This window comes from Nyctereutes procyonoides, unplaced genomic scaffold (assembly GCF_905146905.1).
Source record: "Nyctereutes procyonoides isolate TBG_1078 unplaced genomic scaffold, NYPRO_anot_genome, whole genome shotgun sequence".
Classification (NCBI taxonomy): domain Eukaryota; kingdom Metazoa; phylum Chordata; class Mammalia; order Carnivora; family Canidae; genus Nyctereutes; species Nyctereutes procyonoides.
Window position 1 is genome coordinate 3,106,133 of NW_026575037.1, and position 20,808 is coordinate 3,126,940.

Here is a 20,808-nt window from a genome sequence, read left to right on the forward strand (position 1 = left end):
TAATCTGTAGCCTCAGTGCCTAGAACAGAGCTACTAGGTGTTCAATGGGTACATAAGAAGTGCTTGAATGAAAATTGTCTGTTTCCAGTCTTGTCTTTAGAAAAGTCTTGTTTAATATTTTGGCGGGGTGGAGGGTGCCATGAGGACATTTGGGGTGAGGTAGTGTGGGGAAAAGCAGCTTTGGCTGAGGGCAGCTGGTCTTGGCTGGAGTGGCAAATGCCATCCAGCCTGTGTGTTGTGAGAGAATGCCAGTGTGGAATGGCTGCCATGCAGGCTGGCTGGGGCCCCGACTGTTGTGACGTGGGCCTTTGTGTTAGTTTCCAGGGTTGCCACAGACTGGGTGTCTTGGACAACAGAAATGTGTCTCACAGACCAGAAGTTCAAGATCAAGGATGGCTGGGTGGTTGGCTGGGTGGCTTCCTCCTGAGGGCTGCAGGGGAGAATCTGTTCTAGGCCTCTCTCTGGTGGTTCACTGGCAATCTTAGGCATTCCTTGGCTTGTAGAAGAATCACCCCAGTCTCTGTGTTTTATCCGCACATGGTGTCCTCCTTGGGTACCTGCCTCTGTATCCAAAATTCCCCTTTGTATAAGGACACAGATTGAATGACCTTATTTAACTTGGTCATCTGGAAAGACCTTATTTCCAAATAAGGTCATATATGCAGGCACTGAGGGTTAAGGCTTCAACATCTTTTTAGGGGACACAATTCAACTCATAACAGCATTCAAGAGAGGTCTGGGGCCTTGGGATTCAGGCAGCAGCCTCTCTGCTTGGCCGAATGCCCTGGAGGCCGGGTTTGGTGCCCTGAGAGATGTGGTTAGAAAGAGGGCCTTGTATGGAGAGAGTCCTAGGACTGCCTTCGTGAAGGTTACTGACATCAGGGCAGGGAGGTTCTCGAGAGTGGCCTCCTGGGTTCCCGGGCTGTCTCCTCTCTAACTACCGTGCTTCCATCAGGGCTCTTTCCTTTTTGGGAGCCGCCATAAGACCCAGGCAAATATCCCGCTCACCAGGCAGGAAACAAATCTCAGCTTTAATTGCCAGCGCAATTAGTGCGCTCCTCGTGTCAAAGACATCACCTGGAAAAGCACTTTGGCTAATTTGAATTTAAGCGGAGTTCTGAAATGACGGAGGGCCCTACTGCGAGGCTCGGGTGCCCCCCCCCCCTTGGCTGGCAGCCCCGGGCCCTGAGAGCTCCCTGCAAAGCTGCTGGCCTCTGCCCACCACCAGGGCCCCTGCCCACCCCTGAGTGGAGGCGAGCAGGTTAGAGACGCAGGCAGGCCAGGAGGCAGCTTCCTAACAGCTGCCAATCGGCCAGGCGACCGGAAACAGAATCGCGCAGCAGTGAGCGGAACTCAGGGGGAGCTCTGGGGAGGCATAATGTAATTGTCTTGATTAGAATTTTCCTGGGCCCCAGCCAATCCCGCTGCCATCTTGTCGACCTAAACATCAAGAATGTGCCTTTCATCTCGCTGCTCGAGAGCGCTCTTCTCCTCTTCTGCCTCTTCAAACTCCTTATCTGAGCAGAGCACAAAGAAATCACTTTTCAAACAAAAACGGTCTTGAAATTCAGAACAGAATGCAGGACTCACGGCCCCCAGGAGATCTCATGACCTGAGAAGGCGATGTCGCGGGGTGCGAGGGGTGGTGGGGGAACGGCTGGCCTTGAATTCACCAAGAAGGGACATGGTGTCAGGTCAGGCTCAGCCCTGAGCAATGTGGATTACGTGGAGGAGGAGAAGGAAGAGAAAAGGGCAGAATTTAGTACCCCCCCCTTTTTTTTAGATGCATAATCAGTCACTGGGGATCCCAAGATGTGATCAGTGAACAATCTGACCCCCGATACCCTGGGTGGGGTGGAGTCTGGCACAGGAGCTGGGAGGAAACCTCTCTCTCAGAATCAAACCCTGCTGTCCCCATTTAGTCCGCGTCCACACTTGTTGGATTTCAGCAGGGACGCTTTTCCCAGTCCTAATAAATCTCTCTGTGCAGAGGGAGCCCCAGTATAAGAGTTTGACCTTTTTCTTAATTCTGGGGAAGGTGGACTTCCCTCAGTGGTGAGTTTTGAAGCAGGACCTAGGCAGTGCCCTTCTGCTCCCCTCTCGTGGGAGCCAGCTGACCCTGGGGTCAGACCTCTGTGTGTACCACCATAGTGTAAATACTAAGCTGAGTAGTCTCCCAACTTCTGCTGCGTGGAAGGACGGGCTCAGGTGCACAAGGAGCATCCCCTTGCACCTATCTGGCTCTAATACTAAGCTACACACTCCAATCTAAGGGGGTATTTTGGCTTCCATCTGTTTTATTCTGTGCCTTTTCTATCAATTGCTTTTAAACATAGGCGGAGGATAATAATGGTACCGTTGATTGAACCACCCCAAAGCCTTTCAACTGGTTTATCCCATCCTGTAAGAGCTCTTGGGCCACACCACAGTAGGTTGCTTGAATTAGTGATTTTCCTCCTTTACCCCTTCAGAAGATGCTGGTTCTGAGATCCTATAGATGCTAGCAGTTTCCCTTGATCCCTGAACAACTTGGAGTTGGCAGAGATGTTCCTTGACCTATGACCTCCCCAAGGTCGAGAGACCAAGACTGAGAATCTGGATCAAATGGAGACCCACTATCTGATCCCAGCCCCTGGTGACCCAGTGAGAGAGCTGGGAAGCCTGTCTTTGGCTGGTGCCCATCCTATTTGCCCCTTAGCTGGTCAGTCTGACGGGCTCTGAGTCAGGAATAGGTCATCGGACGTCTGGCCTTTCCTGACCATGAGGGAAGCTCTTTTAGAGTCCTGACAGTCTTGGGGAGAGGGTTGCATGGTCATCACAGTGAGGCAATGTGGGAGCAGTCCTCCCATTAGCCTTCTTGCTAGTGTTTGCAAAGGGCAGAATGAGTCACAGAGTCTCAGGCAGAAGGCCCACTGCCAGCCACACAGTTTGGGCTTCGTGCGAATCCTTTGGGGGGGGGGGCACCATGCTGTGTAGTCATTATGAATTTATAGAATTATTACAAATGCCTGCAAATAGCAGTAGAGTACCTTGAGGGAGGGCACCTTTGCTGAACTCTTACAAAATTGCCATTTGGGCTAGCAATATGGACGTGTCAATGCCTTCAGGACAAACTTTTCATTTTCCAAAGGAGACACCTGAGAGCCACAGAGAAGAGCCTTAGATCAGGTCACAGATCCAGCCGACAGCAGAGGCAGGATGGGCACCCAGTTCCCTCAAACACTGGTGTACTGCCTTCCTCTGGGCTGTCCTGTGACTTCACTGAGGACATTCATGCTTGCCCCTTGCTCCCTTCTTGCAGGGTCTGTGATAACGTGGGCACTTGAGCAATGTCACCTCCCCCCTCAATTCCCTCCTGTGACCATGGCAAAAGCTGGCTCAACCCACTCTCCCTCCCCGTACCTGCCCCCCCTAAGCCTACCTGTGGTGAACTGGGTGGTCGTGGACTGGCTCTCGTTGGCACCACGGACAGCGCTGACCCACACCTCATAGCGGGACCCTGGCCGTAGGGCCTGCACTGAGTATTGACTCAGGGGAGGCTGTAGCCGGAAGGTGGTCTTCCCGCCTTCCCCACCCACCAAGCCGTACTTCAAGAGAATGAAATCGACTTTGGCTCGAGGTGGGGTCCACTCCACGAAGGCCACAGTGTCTGAGACATCTCGAACCAGGATCTGTGTAGGTCCATCAATGACTGAATGAAAAAAGATCAAATAGGAAAAAAAAAGTCTGAGAAATGGTTGGTTGAAATTGGCTCTCTCCTTCCCTCCTCAGAGCTGGGTCTGTCAAAAAAAGGATGGGTGTTATGATCCCAGTGATAGGGGGAAAATGAGACACGGTGAAATGAAATCGCTTTCCTAAGGACACATGGTTTGGCAACAAGGGAAGTGACCTCCAGTGTCACTTCCAGTGTCACTTCCCCTGAATCCAGCTCTCACCAGGCTATGGGGTCACAGTGCTGGCATTTTCCCATCCAGGAAAGGGAATGTGTGTGTGTGTGTGTGTGTGTATCCTGTCCTTCTCTCACCTCCTTGGAGCCCTGAGGAAAGATCTATAAGATTATCAATCCTACTGAAATGTCTGAGACTTCCAACTCGGTTGCCAAAGCGGGCATCATGAATGTCCAAGAGATGTCCCTGCTCAGCCACACCTACAACTCAGTCAATCTAAGACAGTACCACAACCCAACAGACATTTGCAGTGTGGACGTTAAACATGCCTTCTGGGAAAACTCACTCTTCTGGGGAAAAAAAGGACCTTAGTTTAGGAAGAGAATCTTGTGGGCTATTTTTTCCTGCCTGTTCTTGCATATTCCTGAGCTAGAAGGGCACTGCACTCACACAAAATCCTGCAAGGTTATTCAGCATATGTCCCTTCTTGAGGCCTGGCCTCTGGCACTGAGTGGCCAAGGGGAGCATCACTGTGGGGTGATGTGACCTAGAAAAGCTGGTTGGTGTCTCAGGGATTCCAGCACCCACTTGGGGTCCTGTTCATAGTGATTTAGACAATGGTGAGGTTGGCGAAGGAGAGAGAATGTAGAATAGAAATGGATAAAGAAAGAACTTAGTGAGGAGAATAGAAAATGCTCTCCTTAACTCCTCATGGTAGGCCTGCATGGCCAATGTGTCCTTTCTGAATTACTCATTACTTTCTAAAAGAGTAGGCCCAGCTTCCATGTTTGCATTAATAATATGACTCTGCCTCTCTGGCTGGAGCTGATTAAAATGAATACTAATGTTCTTCAAGGATTTGGAATTGGAACCAGAGGCTCAAGTTCTGGAGTTGGCCAGTTTGGGACCATGTAGAGCCGTGGCTGATATGACCATTCTCTACCATAGTCACACATAAATAGAGAACATCTTATCTGGAGAGAGAGAAAGAAGGAGGGAGGGGAGTGATGAGGGGAGAGGGTGATTTATAATAAATACATATTTTTTCTTTCCTGGCACAAAGCTCCTAGAACCCTTGGAATTTCCTAAGTGATGAGAGTAATAACGTCTTTTGTTACTTTAATGAGGTGAGGACAGTGGCTAGTTGCCAGGAGAGTGAGTCATGTGATTAGAGGGCTGGAGATTTTGGTCCCACTCCTGCCTATAGTGAAGTCTCTGTAAACACCCAAAAGGACTGGATTCAGAGCGCTTCCAAGTTGGGGAACCAGAATGCCTCCACATACCACCATGCTGGGCCCCAAACTACATAGAGGCAGAAGCTCCTTCATTCAGGGCTTTGCCTAATGTGTCTCTTCCTCTGGTTGTTGATTAGTCGTCTTTAATATCCTTTGTAGTAAACCAGTAAGCTTGTGAGCAAATGGATTTCCTAAGTTCTGGGAGCAACTCTAACAAATTAACCAAACCTGAAGAAGTGTTTCTGGGAACCTCTGATTTATACCCAGTTGGTCAGAAACACAGGTAATGACCTGGACTTGCCATTGGCATCTGAAGCAGAAGGTAGTTTTGTGGGACTGAGCCCTCAAACTGTGGAATCTGTTTATGTCTCTGGGTAGATAGTGTCAGAATTGAGTGGGATTTGTAGAATACCCAACTAATGTCCAGAGAATTGCTTTGGGGGGACCTCCCTCTTCAACACACACACACATACGCATACGCACAGAGGCATGCACCCAGGAACTAGGTGCAGAATTTTAGGAACAAATATATGTAGAGAAGGAGAAATGAGTGACTTTGTGAGCTTTTAGAAAAACAGAGCAACGTAAACCTGGCTTTCCATTCTCTGGTTCCAGTTTTTCGTGATATACAGATGCATTTCAGGAGACACTCTATGTCCTTTCAGTAAATTCTCTCTCTCTCTCTCTCTTTTTTTTTTTTTTTTTTTTTGCTTTGGCTAAGTTAAATTTTTTCTTCCTGATTACCTGAGAGTCTTGACTAAGTGTTTTTAAAAAACCAATCCACTCTGGACCACCATCTACTGTCTCCAAAATGGGGCCTCTCCCTTAGGATGGACTTAGTCTGACTGAGCTTTTCTCAGTCTTTCAGAGTTGAAAGAGTCTTTCAGTGCCTTTTTCTGGGCACCCCACCCTCTTTCTAGGTCTAGTTTGGTCTTACTCTCTATTAAGCAGTTTAGGATTTTGGGCTGAGTACCAGCCAAAATGAAAATCACCAGGCCATTTTGGTGCCACCTGGTTTGGAGTTAAAACGAAGTTCTGTTTTTCCTATTTGGTGTAATACTATGATTTAACAGAACACATCCAGATGTTTTCAGCATGCTGTATTTAATGGTTTTAGGTAACCTGGGACTTTTAAGTTTAATTTGACTTAATAACAAAATGGGAGAAATGGTCTTCTAGCTGCAGTATACGCATAAAGCCTGAAACATAGATACTAAGTACATGAGTGTTGAGTAAATGAAATAAATGAATATCCTCTGTATCCATGAGAAAGAAGGAGAAACATTTCAAAGATCTGGAGCTTCTTGAGAAAAAAGATGTCATAGAAACTCAAATGACATTGGAAGGCTTTTGTCTTTTAAAGACAAAGCCTTGTCTTTTAAATCCCCAAGACCCTAATCATAATGGATTGTCCATATTGGAATATAATCGTGCAGCTCAGAGGGCACTGGCCCTCTAGTAATTTGCATTCTGTAAAGAAGCCAGTCTGAGTGCCCATGAGGACTCTGAGCTTCACAGGAAGGGGCTGGTGTCTGTCAGACCTCAGCAGAAGGAAATAATTAAACAATCATTTCCTGAAAACAGCCGACAGGGTTGGGAGACAATCTTCTTTCCTGTAGCCACCCTTGGATTCTGGCCTTTTGTTGGCCACTCAGTAGTGTGTCCCCATTCCAGTCAAGTTGGTATCAGCTTGCTTTCAATTTAGGTCCTAATTTCTAAACAAACACAAGTTCTACTCAGAAAGTAAACTAGGATAAATATTTTTCTTTCCATTGCTTCATGACTGTGTATGCAATGCCAAAATATTAACTAGGACATTTTTCTTAATTAAAAAAAAATCTGCCTAGCTTTACCACACATTTTTAAATCTGGAATTTGAATCGTAAGGAACTTCCAAACCAAAAAATATTGCAAATTTCATAAAAATGTGGTTTGAGGAGAAGATTGAGGCAGGGTTAAACTATCTTCCCCAAGTTTGGAGGAAAAACTTTCTATAGCTGTAACACTCTTCTCTGCCCTCTTCTGAACCATCTTCTTCATCTAGGCTTTTGTTTTCCACTCATGTTTTCTTAATATCATTTCACAGGAATGACTTGGAGATGCTGAAGTGTTCCATCCCAGAGGAGGGACATCTACACAGGTCATGAAATGTCAGGTTCCAGCATAACCTTGGGGAATGGAGTTGTGGAAAAACTCTAGTCACTGGCATCTGAAGAAATTCCTACCAGAGCACTTTTAGGTTTTGTGGCTATGGAGTGTCTTCTAAAACATATTTGCATTAGAACAGGAGTTTTAAAGCCTTTTGGGGGGGAGGGGAATTTTACTCTTTTCTTTTAAAGAACAAAATCTTAAGTGACCGTACAAAATATAAAACAGGTGGAGCTGCCTTGGTAAGAGGCTGTGTTCGGCATGAGTGTGGGTGTAATCAGAGGCCTGAATCTCCCCTTCATCTTTGCCTTGAGCCACTGCCATGGAGCCCTAGTGCTCTAATGGAACATAATCTAATGCCACAATAGTCTAAAACCAATGTTTTCTAGACTGAGCATAAGCCTCAGCACCTGATGCTATTTAGTTTGGATCCAATTAGCAAACTATGAATCACTAATCCATAAACATGGTCCTCATTACATGGTCTTGTGGTTCTTTTTTCTAGCCAACTTGGCCTTTGTCCTAGCCAACTTGGCCTTTGTCCTAACCCATGACTGGTTTTCCCAGGTGTCAATGTCAGTTTATGAAAAATAAAGCTGTACCAATATTCACCTATCTCAGTTTTCTATTAATGAAAAAGAGAAAAGTGCTTAGTTTTCAAGTCTCAGCTCTCCCATAAATAAAATGAGGCTGAAAATGATATCAGATACTATTTGTAACTTTTGAGAAATTCTTAGGGGAGGGCATACACATATGTGTCATAATTGCTAATTTACAGCATTGAAGTTGGCCATCCTTTGTTAGCTAAGAAAATGATATGGCAAAATATGATGCGTTACTGAATTGAATCTAGAAACAATGATCTTGCATAAGATTAAGTGTGGAAATGAACTAATAATCAATTTAAGTCATCACCTTGAACAGTGACCCAAACCACACTACTGGTTTTGAACGATTTGTTTCTGCCTGCTTTCACTTCTAAGTGTGTTATCTTGTTCTCTGAGTACGTATGTATACACTAGGTATTGAGTACTCTCTCTCATTAACATAGTGTTAATCACTTTGTGTGCTTTTTGTAACTTAATCCTCATGTCAGCTCAGAGAAAAAGGTATTTTTGTTTATCACAGGAAAATGATGGGAAGTTTGTGAAGGGTTGGATGACTTTCTCCAAATCTCACAATAGATGAATTAGTTCTTGCTCATTCCTAAGCTCAAGATACTTGGGACTGACAAATCAAACCTCTTAATGAATAAGATAGAAGAAATACACTGGAAATCTTAACAAAGAATTTTTCCCATATAATACTCTCCCAGATTTCTGTGCTTGCAAAGATTAGCAACAGGGAAGATGTTCAGCTAAGCATCTGGTGGAGTAGCTCCAACTCTAGGTACCCAAATCATTTTCAGCTCTGGGAGAAAACCTAGCACCCTTTGTTATCTGTTTCTTGGGCAATCTGCAGTCCTTATTCCAGAGTGAAATAGGGTAGGCATAGAGAGAAGGGTTGGAAGCACTCACCAGTAGAGACGCTGGCCGAGGTAGGGAGGCTCCGGGCTTGCTCTTTCAGAGCCACCACATTGACAATGTATTCCTCCCCAGGCTTTAGTCCTGTCTGATTGAAGGATGTAACATCACTGGGGAGCTGAGCAATCACCCCTCCTTCATTATTCTGGAGGGCAGGGGAAGGGAGAAGGAGAAAAAGCAAAAGAGAAAATCACTAGGAGAAAAAAGTGTGAAACACTGATTGCGAATTGTTAATTAATAATGGGGTCCACATCTATTCCCATAATGCTGACAGCTGAATGTCCGGAGCCAGGAAAAACTCCCAGCAGACTCAGTAAGAATCTTACCAATCTATGTGGATTTGGCTAGTAGAGAATCAACTTTCAAGAACACTTCTTTGGCCTTTCCTGAGTCTATTGAGTTTGCCAATAAAAAATGGTCACGAGGTGATGTAGAGTGACTTTTGCCAAAGAGTCAATATTTGATGGTTACAGTTACTATCCATCAGATTTTGGGGCATTCATTACGGTGAGCATGCCCTTGGCTCTTTAGAAAAGTATACTTGTGTCTGTGTATATCTGTGAACATCTTTATGTATATATACAACATTTTTCAAACTAAAACATTCCCAGTGTTCGAATGAGCTGGAGCTATTGTTTTGCTCTGTCTGGAGTTTTTCACGGTGTTACACTGGGTGCAAATCTGTCAATGTCTTATTTTCCCTTCACCCAGATGAGTTAGAAGTCAGTGACACAACCAGCTATGAAGTACAAAGAGAAAAAGGAAGCATGGAACAAAGGATAACACAAAGAAGAGAGAAAAGAGACAAATTGGTAGAGGAGGAAATGAGAAGGATTAATTTGATGATGTCGGGTCCAGGATCATCTAGTTATCTACCTCTCAGTCTGTCTATTATATATACATTTTCTATGTGTGTCCCTAGAAATGGAGGGGACAAGAAGACTCTTTTTTGTGTCACTTTCCTTCTTCCCTATTCTTTGGACTCTGTTTATGTCAGCTGGAGTGCCCTATATGTAATTTATATCCATACCCATAAATCAATATGACACATGCCGCTCTGTACCCCTGCATACCAGCCAGTGGCTACAACCTACAGATGACACAGTTATTCTATGTGGCCATGTGTTCAACCTTGGCATGCCCTGGCCAAGGTCTTATTTAGAGTTTTGCATATTAGATGTAAAATAGGCAACCTAGCACAGTTGTTTTTCTGCCTCAGCATCAAGGTGATAGGATTCTCTCTTCCCTGTTATATACCAGTTGCCTACCATACTTTTGTGGCCATATTAATGCAGATAAGACACATAAGAAGGTAGTTGTACAGAATGCCTGTTTAGTTGTATCTAGCTTGCCATGACACCCTATATCCACATAGAGAGGGAAGTCTTGGTTTAGTGGATAGAACCCTGGAGACCTGGGTTCTTGTTTTAAGCCTACCACTAACTAGCTAGCTAGCTAGCAATTTGATGTTATTTAAGTTTGCTGAGTCTTAGTCTTAGTCTCTTTAAACTAAACAAGATGTAAAACAAAGGGTCATACTCTGAACTTGAAGGTCTTTTGTAGCTCCAATAGTCCATGCCTCGAAGAATTTTGAAGTAAAATAATGGTGAGATCACTCGCTTGTTAGCCAAATATGTGTCATGTGTCATTAAGTCTGATGAATGACTGAAAAAATGCTATTTGATATTGAAAGATGAAGATGGAATAAGGCATATGATTAAACATTATACTCCCCATGAGTGGTGGAGTTAAGGAGAGTATCAGTAGGGTCAACAAATTCTGGAAACCCAAAACTAGGCAGGCAGCTCTGGCAACCTGGAAAAGTTAGTTCTATATTAACACAATCAAATGCTACTTTAAAGAATAGAAATGAATTGGGATACTTTTTAACTCAAAAACTAATAACATAATTTGTTTAAGGGAAAATTTTCTCAATTAATAGGTTACAAAAGGTATTTTTGTGTTACACCTCTGACCTTTAGAGACTGAGGCCATGCACGCTGACTTTTGGTGTATCTTCTGCACAGAACGGAGCTATGTGACTGATTCAGTCTGGCTTTCCTTATGTCCTAAAGAGAAGTCCCAACATTTTGAAGTTTTGGTTTTCAGACTTGTTAAAATCATAGCTTGCCACACCCTAGAACTTTCTGAGCAGAGAACTGGGCCTGGTGGTTGCTTCACACATTCTGTCTTTTAAAGCCATGTTGCGAGGCTCAGTACCACTCTTGCTCGTCAGGCCACCATGCCTTTGTGAAAGAGATGTTCTATAGCCCAGACACCACCAAAAGTCCCTTTGCATCTTTTACTGGTGGAGAGAGATATTGGGTAATGGTGTCCTTGCAGCCCCTGATTCCAAGTTGAGGATATGAATACTTCAAATGAGGCTGTCTAGGAGTGTGACAGGTGGACATTACCTTTGGAATGAAGCTGATCTCCCACCCATCAAAGGAGAATGAAAAGGGCTCCCACTGCACTTCCACGGTAGTCTCTGTGATCGTCTTGAAGTGTAGCCCTTGAGGAGTGGAGAGATCTGGAACACAGCAATATGGGTCACCATGTCATGGCTATCCCTGGCACAGGCAGAGAGCATCACCTGGGGCTTTGCCTGGGTGCGATCCCTCCACACCTTGGGTGCAGTGGGCCATCCCAATCTTACTGAAGACACAATGGGTCCCAGGTGCAGGATTGGCCTGCTCTGTGGGGGCCCTGGTTCTGCTCTGTATTGGTTCACCTGAGTGAACTTAAACTTAATCCAATCAATATTTTTTAAATGCTTCCTATTCCAGAATAGGTTAATATTAGAATACAAGAGAGACACCCTTTTCTTCCCTTACTAATATGGAAAATCTTGGTACTTAATATGATGTCTTTCTCAGATGACTGAATGCTATCTTTGGAGGCTCTAAGGATTCCTGAGAGGCCATAAAATGTTCCCATTTCACACTCAGGAAGAGGGAGGCACAAAATTAGCTAAAGACACAAGCCAACTTCAGAATAAAGACTAGAATGTTTTTCCGATCATCTCATGTGCAATCAGAATATTTTGTTTAGCTCAAATCACAATGTCTAGGATGGTTTAAGAGTTCCATTTTATGTACATGAAGCAAGCAAAGGCACACTCAAAGCACAATGGTAGATCCTGGGATTTTTGTTCTCATTCCATTGTCTCCTTCTTTTCTCCAGTTCTTCATCATTTGTCTCTTCTCTTCCTCACTCACCTTTGCCTCACTTATCTTGCTTTTCATTCCTTGCTTAATCTCCTCCTTTACTACCCCCACCCACACACATACACATACACATACACATAAACATACACATACACACACACACAGGCATGCACAGGTTCGGTGAGGTGGAGGTATGCTTGTCCTAATGGAGTTCCAATAACCAGCCCTGAGATACGACAGCATGACTTTTCTCAGTTCTCCAGGGAGCCCGCTCCCATGTTAGCTTTGCCTCTTGTGGGATATTCCATTGGAAAACAGACAGATTCTCATCCTTCCTGTTGGGAAGCTTCCTCATGCTTCTTGGTTGAAAGGCAGGCCTGATTCTGAACCTACTGGAAGGCATGTCAGGTCATGTAATCATGTTACATGATTTTGTCCTTGTCACCTGGGAGCTTGCCTGAGGGGATGCCCTGGATTGGCATAATATACACACCATGGGGGACAGAAACCTCATCACTGTGCGTGCACGTGGATGAGAGAGGAGACGCCTGGGAGTCGGGCCAGGCACTTGCTGGTGGTGACTCATCCCAGAGCAAGGTGGGAAAAGCGGCAGATGGTGACCTGCCTCTCTGCACAATCATCGAAGATATTTAAAACTGGTTCTCAGGCACCAGAGGAATTTTTTTAAAAAGGTCAAATATAAACAGAGATAATTATAGGCATATTTACAGTCAGCATTCATAGGGGGAATCCAATATTATAAGGATCTCTGTCACCTGGAAAGCAAAGGAATGGGATGATTTCTTAAATCCTTTCCTCTGTGCCAGTTGATCCCTAGCCTTCAGAGTGCAACTCAAGTCCATGAAGACTTCAAGACCAGCTCTTCTTCCTTTGACCTCTCCCTTCTCTGAACTTTCATGGCATTTGTTTTCCAAATACCATCTTGTCCTTTGAGACCTACATAAAATGGATGGAAATGTCTTATCCCTTATTTGGTGGTAAGTCCCACTTACTGACTCAGGGGCTCCTGTTTCACGGTCACTTCCTGCGCTAGTTTCCTGCTACCACTAAAATATCTGCATGATATAATAAAAAGTATTTGGTTTTTGTCCCTGGTTCCTGGCACACGCTCCTAAAACTTTTGGAATCTCCGGAGTGATAAGATTATCTGTTGTATGGTTGTGAGATAACTAGACGGTCTCTAAAAAAAAACACGGCATGACTTAAAAGATCAGAACTTGCGGCTGCAACTTCCCACTTCTAGGGAGGGGAGACTGGCTGGAAACTGACTTAATTACCAATGGCCAGTGATCCATCCAATCATGCCTACATAGTGAAACCTCCATAAAAATCTCTAAACAGCAAGGTTTGGAGAGTTTCCAGGTTGGTGAACACATTGAGGTGCTGGGAGGCTGATGTGTCCAGAGAGGATACAGAGGCTCTGCACCCCATCCCCCATACCTTGCTATATGCATCGCTTCGATTTGGTTGTTTCTGAGTTGTATCCTTTGTAATAAGACAGTACTGGTAAGTAAAGCACTTTCCCGAATTCTGTGAATTGTTTTAAGGAATTATCAAACCTAAGGAAGGGTTTTGGGAACCCCTTGAATTTACAGCTGGTCACTCAGAAGTACCGGTGACTGCCTTGGACCTGTGATTGACACCTGAGGTGGGGGGCAATCCTGTGAGACTCAGGCCCTAACCTGTGGGATCTGACATTCACTCCAGGTAGATAGTGTCAGAGTTGAATTGTAAGTCACCTACCTGGCATCTGAGAGGTGGAGGGGAAATATTGGAAAAGATTTAAGAAACCAGAGGTATATAAAGAAATAACAACGCCTTCCTATTGGCTACTCTTTACTGTGGCCAATGTTAATACGTGACATGCAATCTTTCAAGATTTTTCTATGCTTAAATAAAAACATGTAAAATACAGAGCTGCAGCTACAGGAATTTTTCCCTGTTCTACATGAAAAAAGAAAACTATTTCTTACAGAGAGCAGTTTATCTGGCCTCTGTCTCTGTCTCAACCTTTCTTTTCTCTCCACTGACTCTTTGTAAACTATCCTCTAGAGCCTCAACTTTTATGATGAAAATAGACTATGTTTCACTAAACAAAAGACCATGAAGAAATTATGCCACCTCTCTACGAGGAGAAGTGGGTGTCGTCAGTGCAGTTTTAAATAAGATTTTTTTTCCCCACTCTGCTATACACTTACCATCTGTAACATACCATTTAGCACTTGCTTATTATATGTCCTATTTCGTATCTCCTGGTTTCAAATCCTTAACTAGATTCAAAGTCTGTATAAGTCTCATACTTTCTTTGACTTCTAATCAGACTCGAGCTTATAGCAAGTTAGAACTCAATAATTGCTTTTTGTCCCTTTGGTTCTCTAATGGATGGGAGCTGCCTGAATCTGGAAATTCTCTTAATCGGAAGTGCCTTTTTAATGATTTATCCTTTCCAAGTAGGGCACGTTGCACGTCCTTCCCCTGAAGAGCAGTGATTATTGCAGGCATCCCGGAAGAATTAAGAAAAGACACTACTATCATGAATGCCCATGATCTCATGTAGGAGAAAAGAAAAATGAAGTAGGATGGGGAAATGTTACGTACGGGTGGCCACCTTGGCAGTGATGGGAAGGCTGAGGATGTTGCTAATGACAGCGTAGACGCTGATGTTGTAGGTGAGACCTGGCTCCAGCTCCGTGATGGTGACACCACTCCAATCTCCAGGTACCCGCTGCTGGAGCTGGAGGCCCCCCAGGGCCATCGGCTGGTAAGAGATCACATATTCCGTCACTGCCATCGGCCTGTCCCATTCCAGCTCAATGGACCTGTCGCTGATACCAGCCACTCGCAAGTCCTCTGGAGGGGCAACTACCGGGAGGCAATACACAGATAGCATGAGCTCAGAGGACTGCCTTCCCCATCCTGGACTCAACTTTCTTCTTCACCTCTCACCCCATATACGCTGTCGATATTTCCTGCTCTGCTCACTGGCTTTGGGTGATTTGTAACTCCTTTTGTGGGCAAGTTCTTGTCTTTTCTGTGCTTAGTACCTCTATCTCCATAGGGCCATGAGTTAATCGTGTGCCGGAGCCAGCTCTTGCTAGCTTGTGAAAGTTGAATGTCAAATTTTCAGGAATCTTTCAAGACCATTGTTAAATATAGCCATCATTAAAGATTAAATTTTATAAACTTATGGTTAAGTAAATTGCATTAAAAAACAAAGGTGATAAATACTCAAAACTCATCACTTTTAATTTATTTCACTACATTTTACTGTTATCTATGCCCTTGAGGTAATTTACATGTGTTGTACCTCTCTGGTGGAAATACTGTAGAACCGCCTTCTACTGCACAGCTGTTCCCGACCCCGTGTTTAGTGACATATGTCATGTTGGTAGTTTGAAATTGGCCGTGGAACGAGTATTTCCACCACAGAAACTGACAAATACTACAAAGCAAGGTTTTTAATTTTTTCCCTCAGAGAGCTAATTATTACCTATTTAACAGCGCACCACTGGCCAACATTTTTGGTAGTTTAATAAATGTATGTCACCAGATTACCTGAGGAACCAATATTTGATTTGGCAAGTGGGAATAAAGGCTTCTTCCTGGTTATCTTGCAAAATGTAAGAAGTCAAAACAGTAAGTCCTGGATGTCATTGCCCAATGAAGACATTCAAAAACCTTTTCTTGTATTGTTTTCCCTTTTAAAAAGAGGCCATTTAAGTTTTGAAAGAAATGTAACTTGTTTTAGACTAATTTTTATTAGCCTTGATCTTGGAGATGATGATAAAGAAGCATTCTTGAGGGCTTATTTTTCTGTCTTGTCCCACATCTCAAATGTTACTCAAAGTATCACCCAAGAATAAACCTCCTTGACGTAGTCTTTCATGTATGGTTCCTTTGGGAAGTGAAGACTCACCAGGAGTGTGGGTGTTAAATAATTGAACCTTTTAGACCCACTGGGAGGCTAACTCCTGCCTGCCTGTCATTGGGCCTGCCCAGAATTAAATAAAAAAATTGGGACAATATTGAAATAGTTGTAATTAATTTATAAATTTACATGTAGGGAAGATGTTAGGAGGTTAAAGAGTTGTCGCTGGTTTGTGAATATTTCCTCTGGATGTCCTCACTCTTTCACCTTCACAAGAGCATAAGACTGAGCCAGCTGTTATTCACAGGACTGTGGGTGTGGAGAATGCCTGTCTTCTCTGTTGTGCTCCCACAAGTGCCTTCAAATTCTCAGCAGAGGCAGGAATGATGAGCCCTTTAACTCAGACTCATGGGATGGAAATTAGGATCATATATTTGCAGCTTTGGTCATTTGCTTTGACTGTTTTTGCCCAAACCATTCATTGTAGAAAATAGTCTAGAAAGCAGAGCTCCCTGTGATTGGAGATAACAACGGCTGACTGAAACAAAAAAAACTAAACATTTGTTTTTCTTAAATTGATAAAACTAAATGTATGTAAATGAGATTTAAATAATTAAATGATCATTTAGAAGCTTATATCATTTCTAATTCTGACATTATTAAAGTTCTGAACTGCACTAAGATTTTCGGGACAGCCTGTATAATGCACACAGGCCCTGGGCTAAGGGAAGATCAATTTATATATAGAATCTGTCAGTACTGCATGATTATATTGAGCATTTATTGTACACCAGGCACAATGCCAACCACTCTTAGGCAGACTATCTCATTTTGTCCTCTCACCTCTCAACACTGTGAGATAGGTATTATTATTATTACGACTATTTTACAGATGAGGAAACAGGATCCCATAGTCAGCAAACACGGAAGTTAGGATTTGAACCCGGCAATATGGCTCTAGAACCTCTTACCCAGTAAACAATACCACTTTACATTTGCACAGCATTTCACAGTCTATAAAATATGTTCAGACACACCATGTATGTGAAATGTTAGTTCTTTAAAGGCAGCCCTATGAGATAGATTGGGTAGATATAATTATCTCAACTTTACAAATGAAGAAACGGAGACCCAGGGACTTGCTAAAAGTTAGGGATTTGGGTTAGAATTGGTTCTCAAACCCAGGTCTTCTATGCTTTAGTGTTCTTTTAACCTACAGTTTGTAGGACAAGTTACGGATTATGCCAGATGCCTTTTTTATTTACTCACAGCCATTTAAGTAAACTATAGTAAAGGGGAATTCAGACAATTCTTTAAGATATGGATTCCTGACTGGTGCTTATCCTAGAGGTAAGAAACTTATTTTAAAAAGGATTCGCTACTGCCTGCCTCTTGTGATTTAACACAGCTGATTCCAACTTTCCTATGTGGGACTTCTCCTGTCATAGTCATAGAAATGGCCATGCCAAATTTCAAGACATCAACAACTCCTAGGGCACTTGGGACAAGTCAGTGTATTTCTTTTTGGTTCCTTCTTCCAGAAAATGAAGCTAATAATGATTCAAGCAGAGAACTTTGGGATTTTAAAGTAAAAAAGGAGTGTAGAAGGATTTTTTTTATCTTGACAGCTTAACTTGGCAATTTTTTTATCTTGAGACCAGAGCCTGATGGTAAACACTGCCTTCACTTGTGATGATAAAGCAGCAATAGTGTTGTTTGTTGTGAAAGTACTCTTGGGGCCTGTGGCTCAATGGAAGAAGCCATGACCACCAGCCCTTGCCCTATAACTTAGCAGGAGCTGTGTATATTAGGTGTCAGTAATTCTCGTAAGATGAAATGATATTGAATATTAAAAAAAAAACTGTAGAGGAGCCATATGCCTGATTCAATGAGTTGAGGACAGAAGCAAAGTATATGTAGTCTTACTTTCTTTGGGGTTCCAACTTTGAACTTTGGGGAAGAGTAGGCAGTTAAAAAGGAATAAATTGTGGTTTGAAGAATTGGAATTGCTTATCTGCAAAGACTCCATGCTGTTTACTTTTTAGATCTTGCGTCAGTTGTGCACATATGTGCTGAGAGCTGTTGGAATGAGTTCCATAAAGTGCCTTGCTCCAAGGAGTGAGTAATTTCAGGTGCCAAAGGTTGGGCTGGCTGTAGTGTGGGCAGAGGCAGAGGCTGACGTTGATGGATCTCCACAGGTCTGAGTGAAGTCCAGGGAACAGCAATCTGGATTGTTTCAAGTCCCTGCTCTGGTGGTTCTTTAATCCTGCTGACTCATAGGGAGTTTGGGCCAGTTCACTGGACAGATCCTGTGCTAACCTCCTTCACTCAGGACAGATGTGGACAAATAGTTCAACATGCTTCTCTACCCTACCTCTAATGCCTTTTTAAAAAATCATTTGACAGGGCTTGGCTTTCCCACCGAAAGACTATTATTTCTTTGCGTACGAGGCATTTAAAATTTTCATTCCACTCTACTTAGCATCCCGGAGAGGATTAAAGAGTGCTAAAAGTTGGTAGGAGACCAGGGTTCTTATTCTTGCTCCGCCATTCATTAGTGGTCTGGCTCTGGAAAAATCTTTCTGTCTCTCTGGACTGCTGCTTTTTAAATTTGTAAAATGAGAAGCCCAGGATAGCTTCTTTCTATGGCTTGTTTTGAGCATTCATATTCATGAAATTTTTGTTCTATTATCTTTACATGGCCAGAGAACAGAGGCAGAAAGGTTGAAATTTTGTCCCATGGCATGCTATGAGCAAAGATCAAGGCTTGGAGTCAAATACAGTGGCCTTGTCAAGGCTATTCAGTTGTATCCAAGCGCTAGTGGTCTAGAGGGCTCAGAATGAAGCCCACACGATGGGCAGCTATATGCTGTGGCCTTGCCAAAGAGAAAAGAAGGACTCGTGCTGGGGTATATTTTGTGGCTCTCCATGATTTCACCTTCCTTATTCTTCTCTCTCCTGTCCTCACTCCTGCTGGTGAGGGAAGCAGTAATGCCGTGGTGTGTGCATCTGGCCAGAAATGTCAAACAGTGGGTAAATTGTCCCCTCTCCCACAGCCTTCTCACAAAGAGCAAGCAAAGTAGCACTTTAGATAATGACCTAGATACTTCTCTGGAAGAGACCTGTGGTGTTTGGTTTAAAAGGCAGGCATTGAGAGCAGAACCTCCTGCATTGAGTGATGGCTCCAGGGTTGCTATAGAAACAGGTAGAGGTTATGCAACTGTCCTTCCTCACATGCTTTTGGACCTTGTAAAGTAATTCATCTGGGCCTCCAGAAGTCTTCTTCAAACAGCACAGAGGTAATGTGTTGGAGGTGACATGTATTCATGGTTTGGGAACTCAACGCAGTTGTGATTACGCCAGCAGCTGCTGAGTTTTCCCTGAGTGACCAGGTGGGTTTATCTCTAGTTCAGTCTGGATCAGATTGAGATTTTGTTTGCAGATGGACCCATTCTTGTAGAAAAGCTGGGTCAGGAATATGGCAGATTTATATAGCCAACAAGGATTTTTTTCTATTAAGAAGCTTGTGGGCTACAGAATAGCCATCCATAACAATGGCTCAAGCTGACCCTTAGCATCCTGTGATGGGGCCACATGGAGCCTCGTCCTGAGGCTGGAAACCAGGGACATGTCTCAGCCTCCCCTTGCCAGCAACTCCCTAGTGACTGGATTCAAACAAGACTTAACTTAGTGATGAGGCTTAACTTCTGCTTGGATTTTCCTTTGAACAATTGGTATAACAACTCTGTGTTTTTAGAAAGGCATTTCAGTTCAGTAAACAAAATCGAGAGGCTAAATAAAATAACAATATGGAAAAAAATTAAGGAACATGAAAAGAATCGTTTTCCTAAGCAGTATGTTACTGTTTTGTTTTTTCATTATTGACATTGATCTTTTAAAAGAATGTAAATTGAAGTTATCGGTGCAGGGACCTGGTCTGACTGGTCCACTTATTTAGGTGGGAATCACTGGTGATGCTAAAGAACAGAAAGCTGGGGAAGCTGGCCTTCCAGGAGACAACCCATCAGAAGGTTTAAAGATATTTGATTGCTATTATTTTTTTATTTTAAATCTTCCCAGTGGGCACTCTGAACCTACTGTTATGGATTCAATCATAAATGGAAAGGATCAAAATCAATCACTTAACCTTATACACAAACAAAACGTATCAGCAAGAGTCACTGATTCAATCAGAAGAGGATGAGCAATAATCATCTAATTTTAGGTAAAACAAAAATCTCCAGTGAGGTATTAATATTTTTCCCTCTGCTGGATTTAGATCTTCATTTCAGGGCGTCACTTTTGTATCAGTTTCCACAGCGTTAGACTATGGATGGCATTGCTTCCAATTTGCTCAGTGTCAGCTGGAACAAAGTGAGTCACAGCCTTTTAATAATCTGTACTAATTGTTAGGATGTGAGTTCTTGCTTGATGCCTTTAGGATTTTATTCCTGTTTACATTTAATTTCTTTCTAGAAATACTTTTATTTTTTCCTGTGAGGACACTTGATCATTTCATCAATAGTAAGCCCTTGTAATATGTGAGTTATGAAATAACCAGAGTGCCTAGTTAGTCCATTTATCACAGACTAAACTATCCACTCTCTTGTGCAGTAGCATTGGAAAAGGATGTGTCCCTGGAATATGGCAATAGGCAAGGAGGGTGCTTGGGGGCAGGTGGAGCTCTTGGAAGCCCCCTGAACTGGAGAGTGGGGGCCCCATGGTGTCTCTTTGTTTTCCTCCACCGCAAGGACAGTGGAATGTTGTCAACATCATTTGTGTTGCCTTTGCTCCAGTCTCAGGGGTAAGATCCAACTTTCAGCCTAAACTTGACCTTTTCTGGTTTCTGCCCTTTCTCCCTTAAGTCCACTTCATCAATTGTGATTGACTCAAGACATCGGCTCTCTTGTTAAAGCAAATGAGCACAACCTGACAGGGAATCGTTCAGTACCTGATTCC

The 20,808-nt window shown here is 43.4% G+C and overlaps 1 protein-coding gene across 1 annotated transcript in view; it reads right to left on the reverse strand.

The window, feature by feature from the left end:
- The window catches only part of TNR (tenascin R), a 403,205-nt gene that overhangs the window by 59,262 nt on the left and 323,135 nt on the right, over window positions 1-20,808 (reverse strand). Inside the window, exons 5-8 of the mRNA XM_055319547.1 lie at window positions 14,580-14,843; window positions 11,208-11,323; window positions 8,788-8,938; window positions 3,422-3,691 (exon numbers count right to left, since the gene is read on the reverse strand). Of these exons, the coding sequence (XP_055175522.1) occupies window positions 3,422-3,691; window positions 8,788-8,938; window positions 11,208-11,323; window positions 14,580-14,843 (801 nt within the window). The remainder of the gene's footprint in view (window positions 1-3,421; window positions 3,692-8,787; window positions 8,939-11,207; window positions 11,324-14,579; window positions 14,844-20,808) is intronic.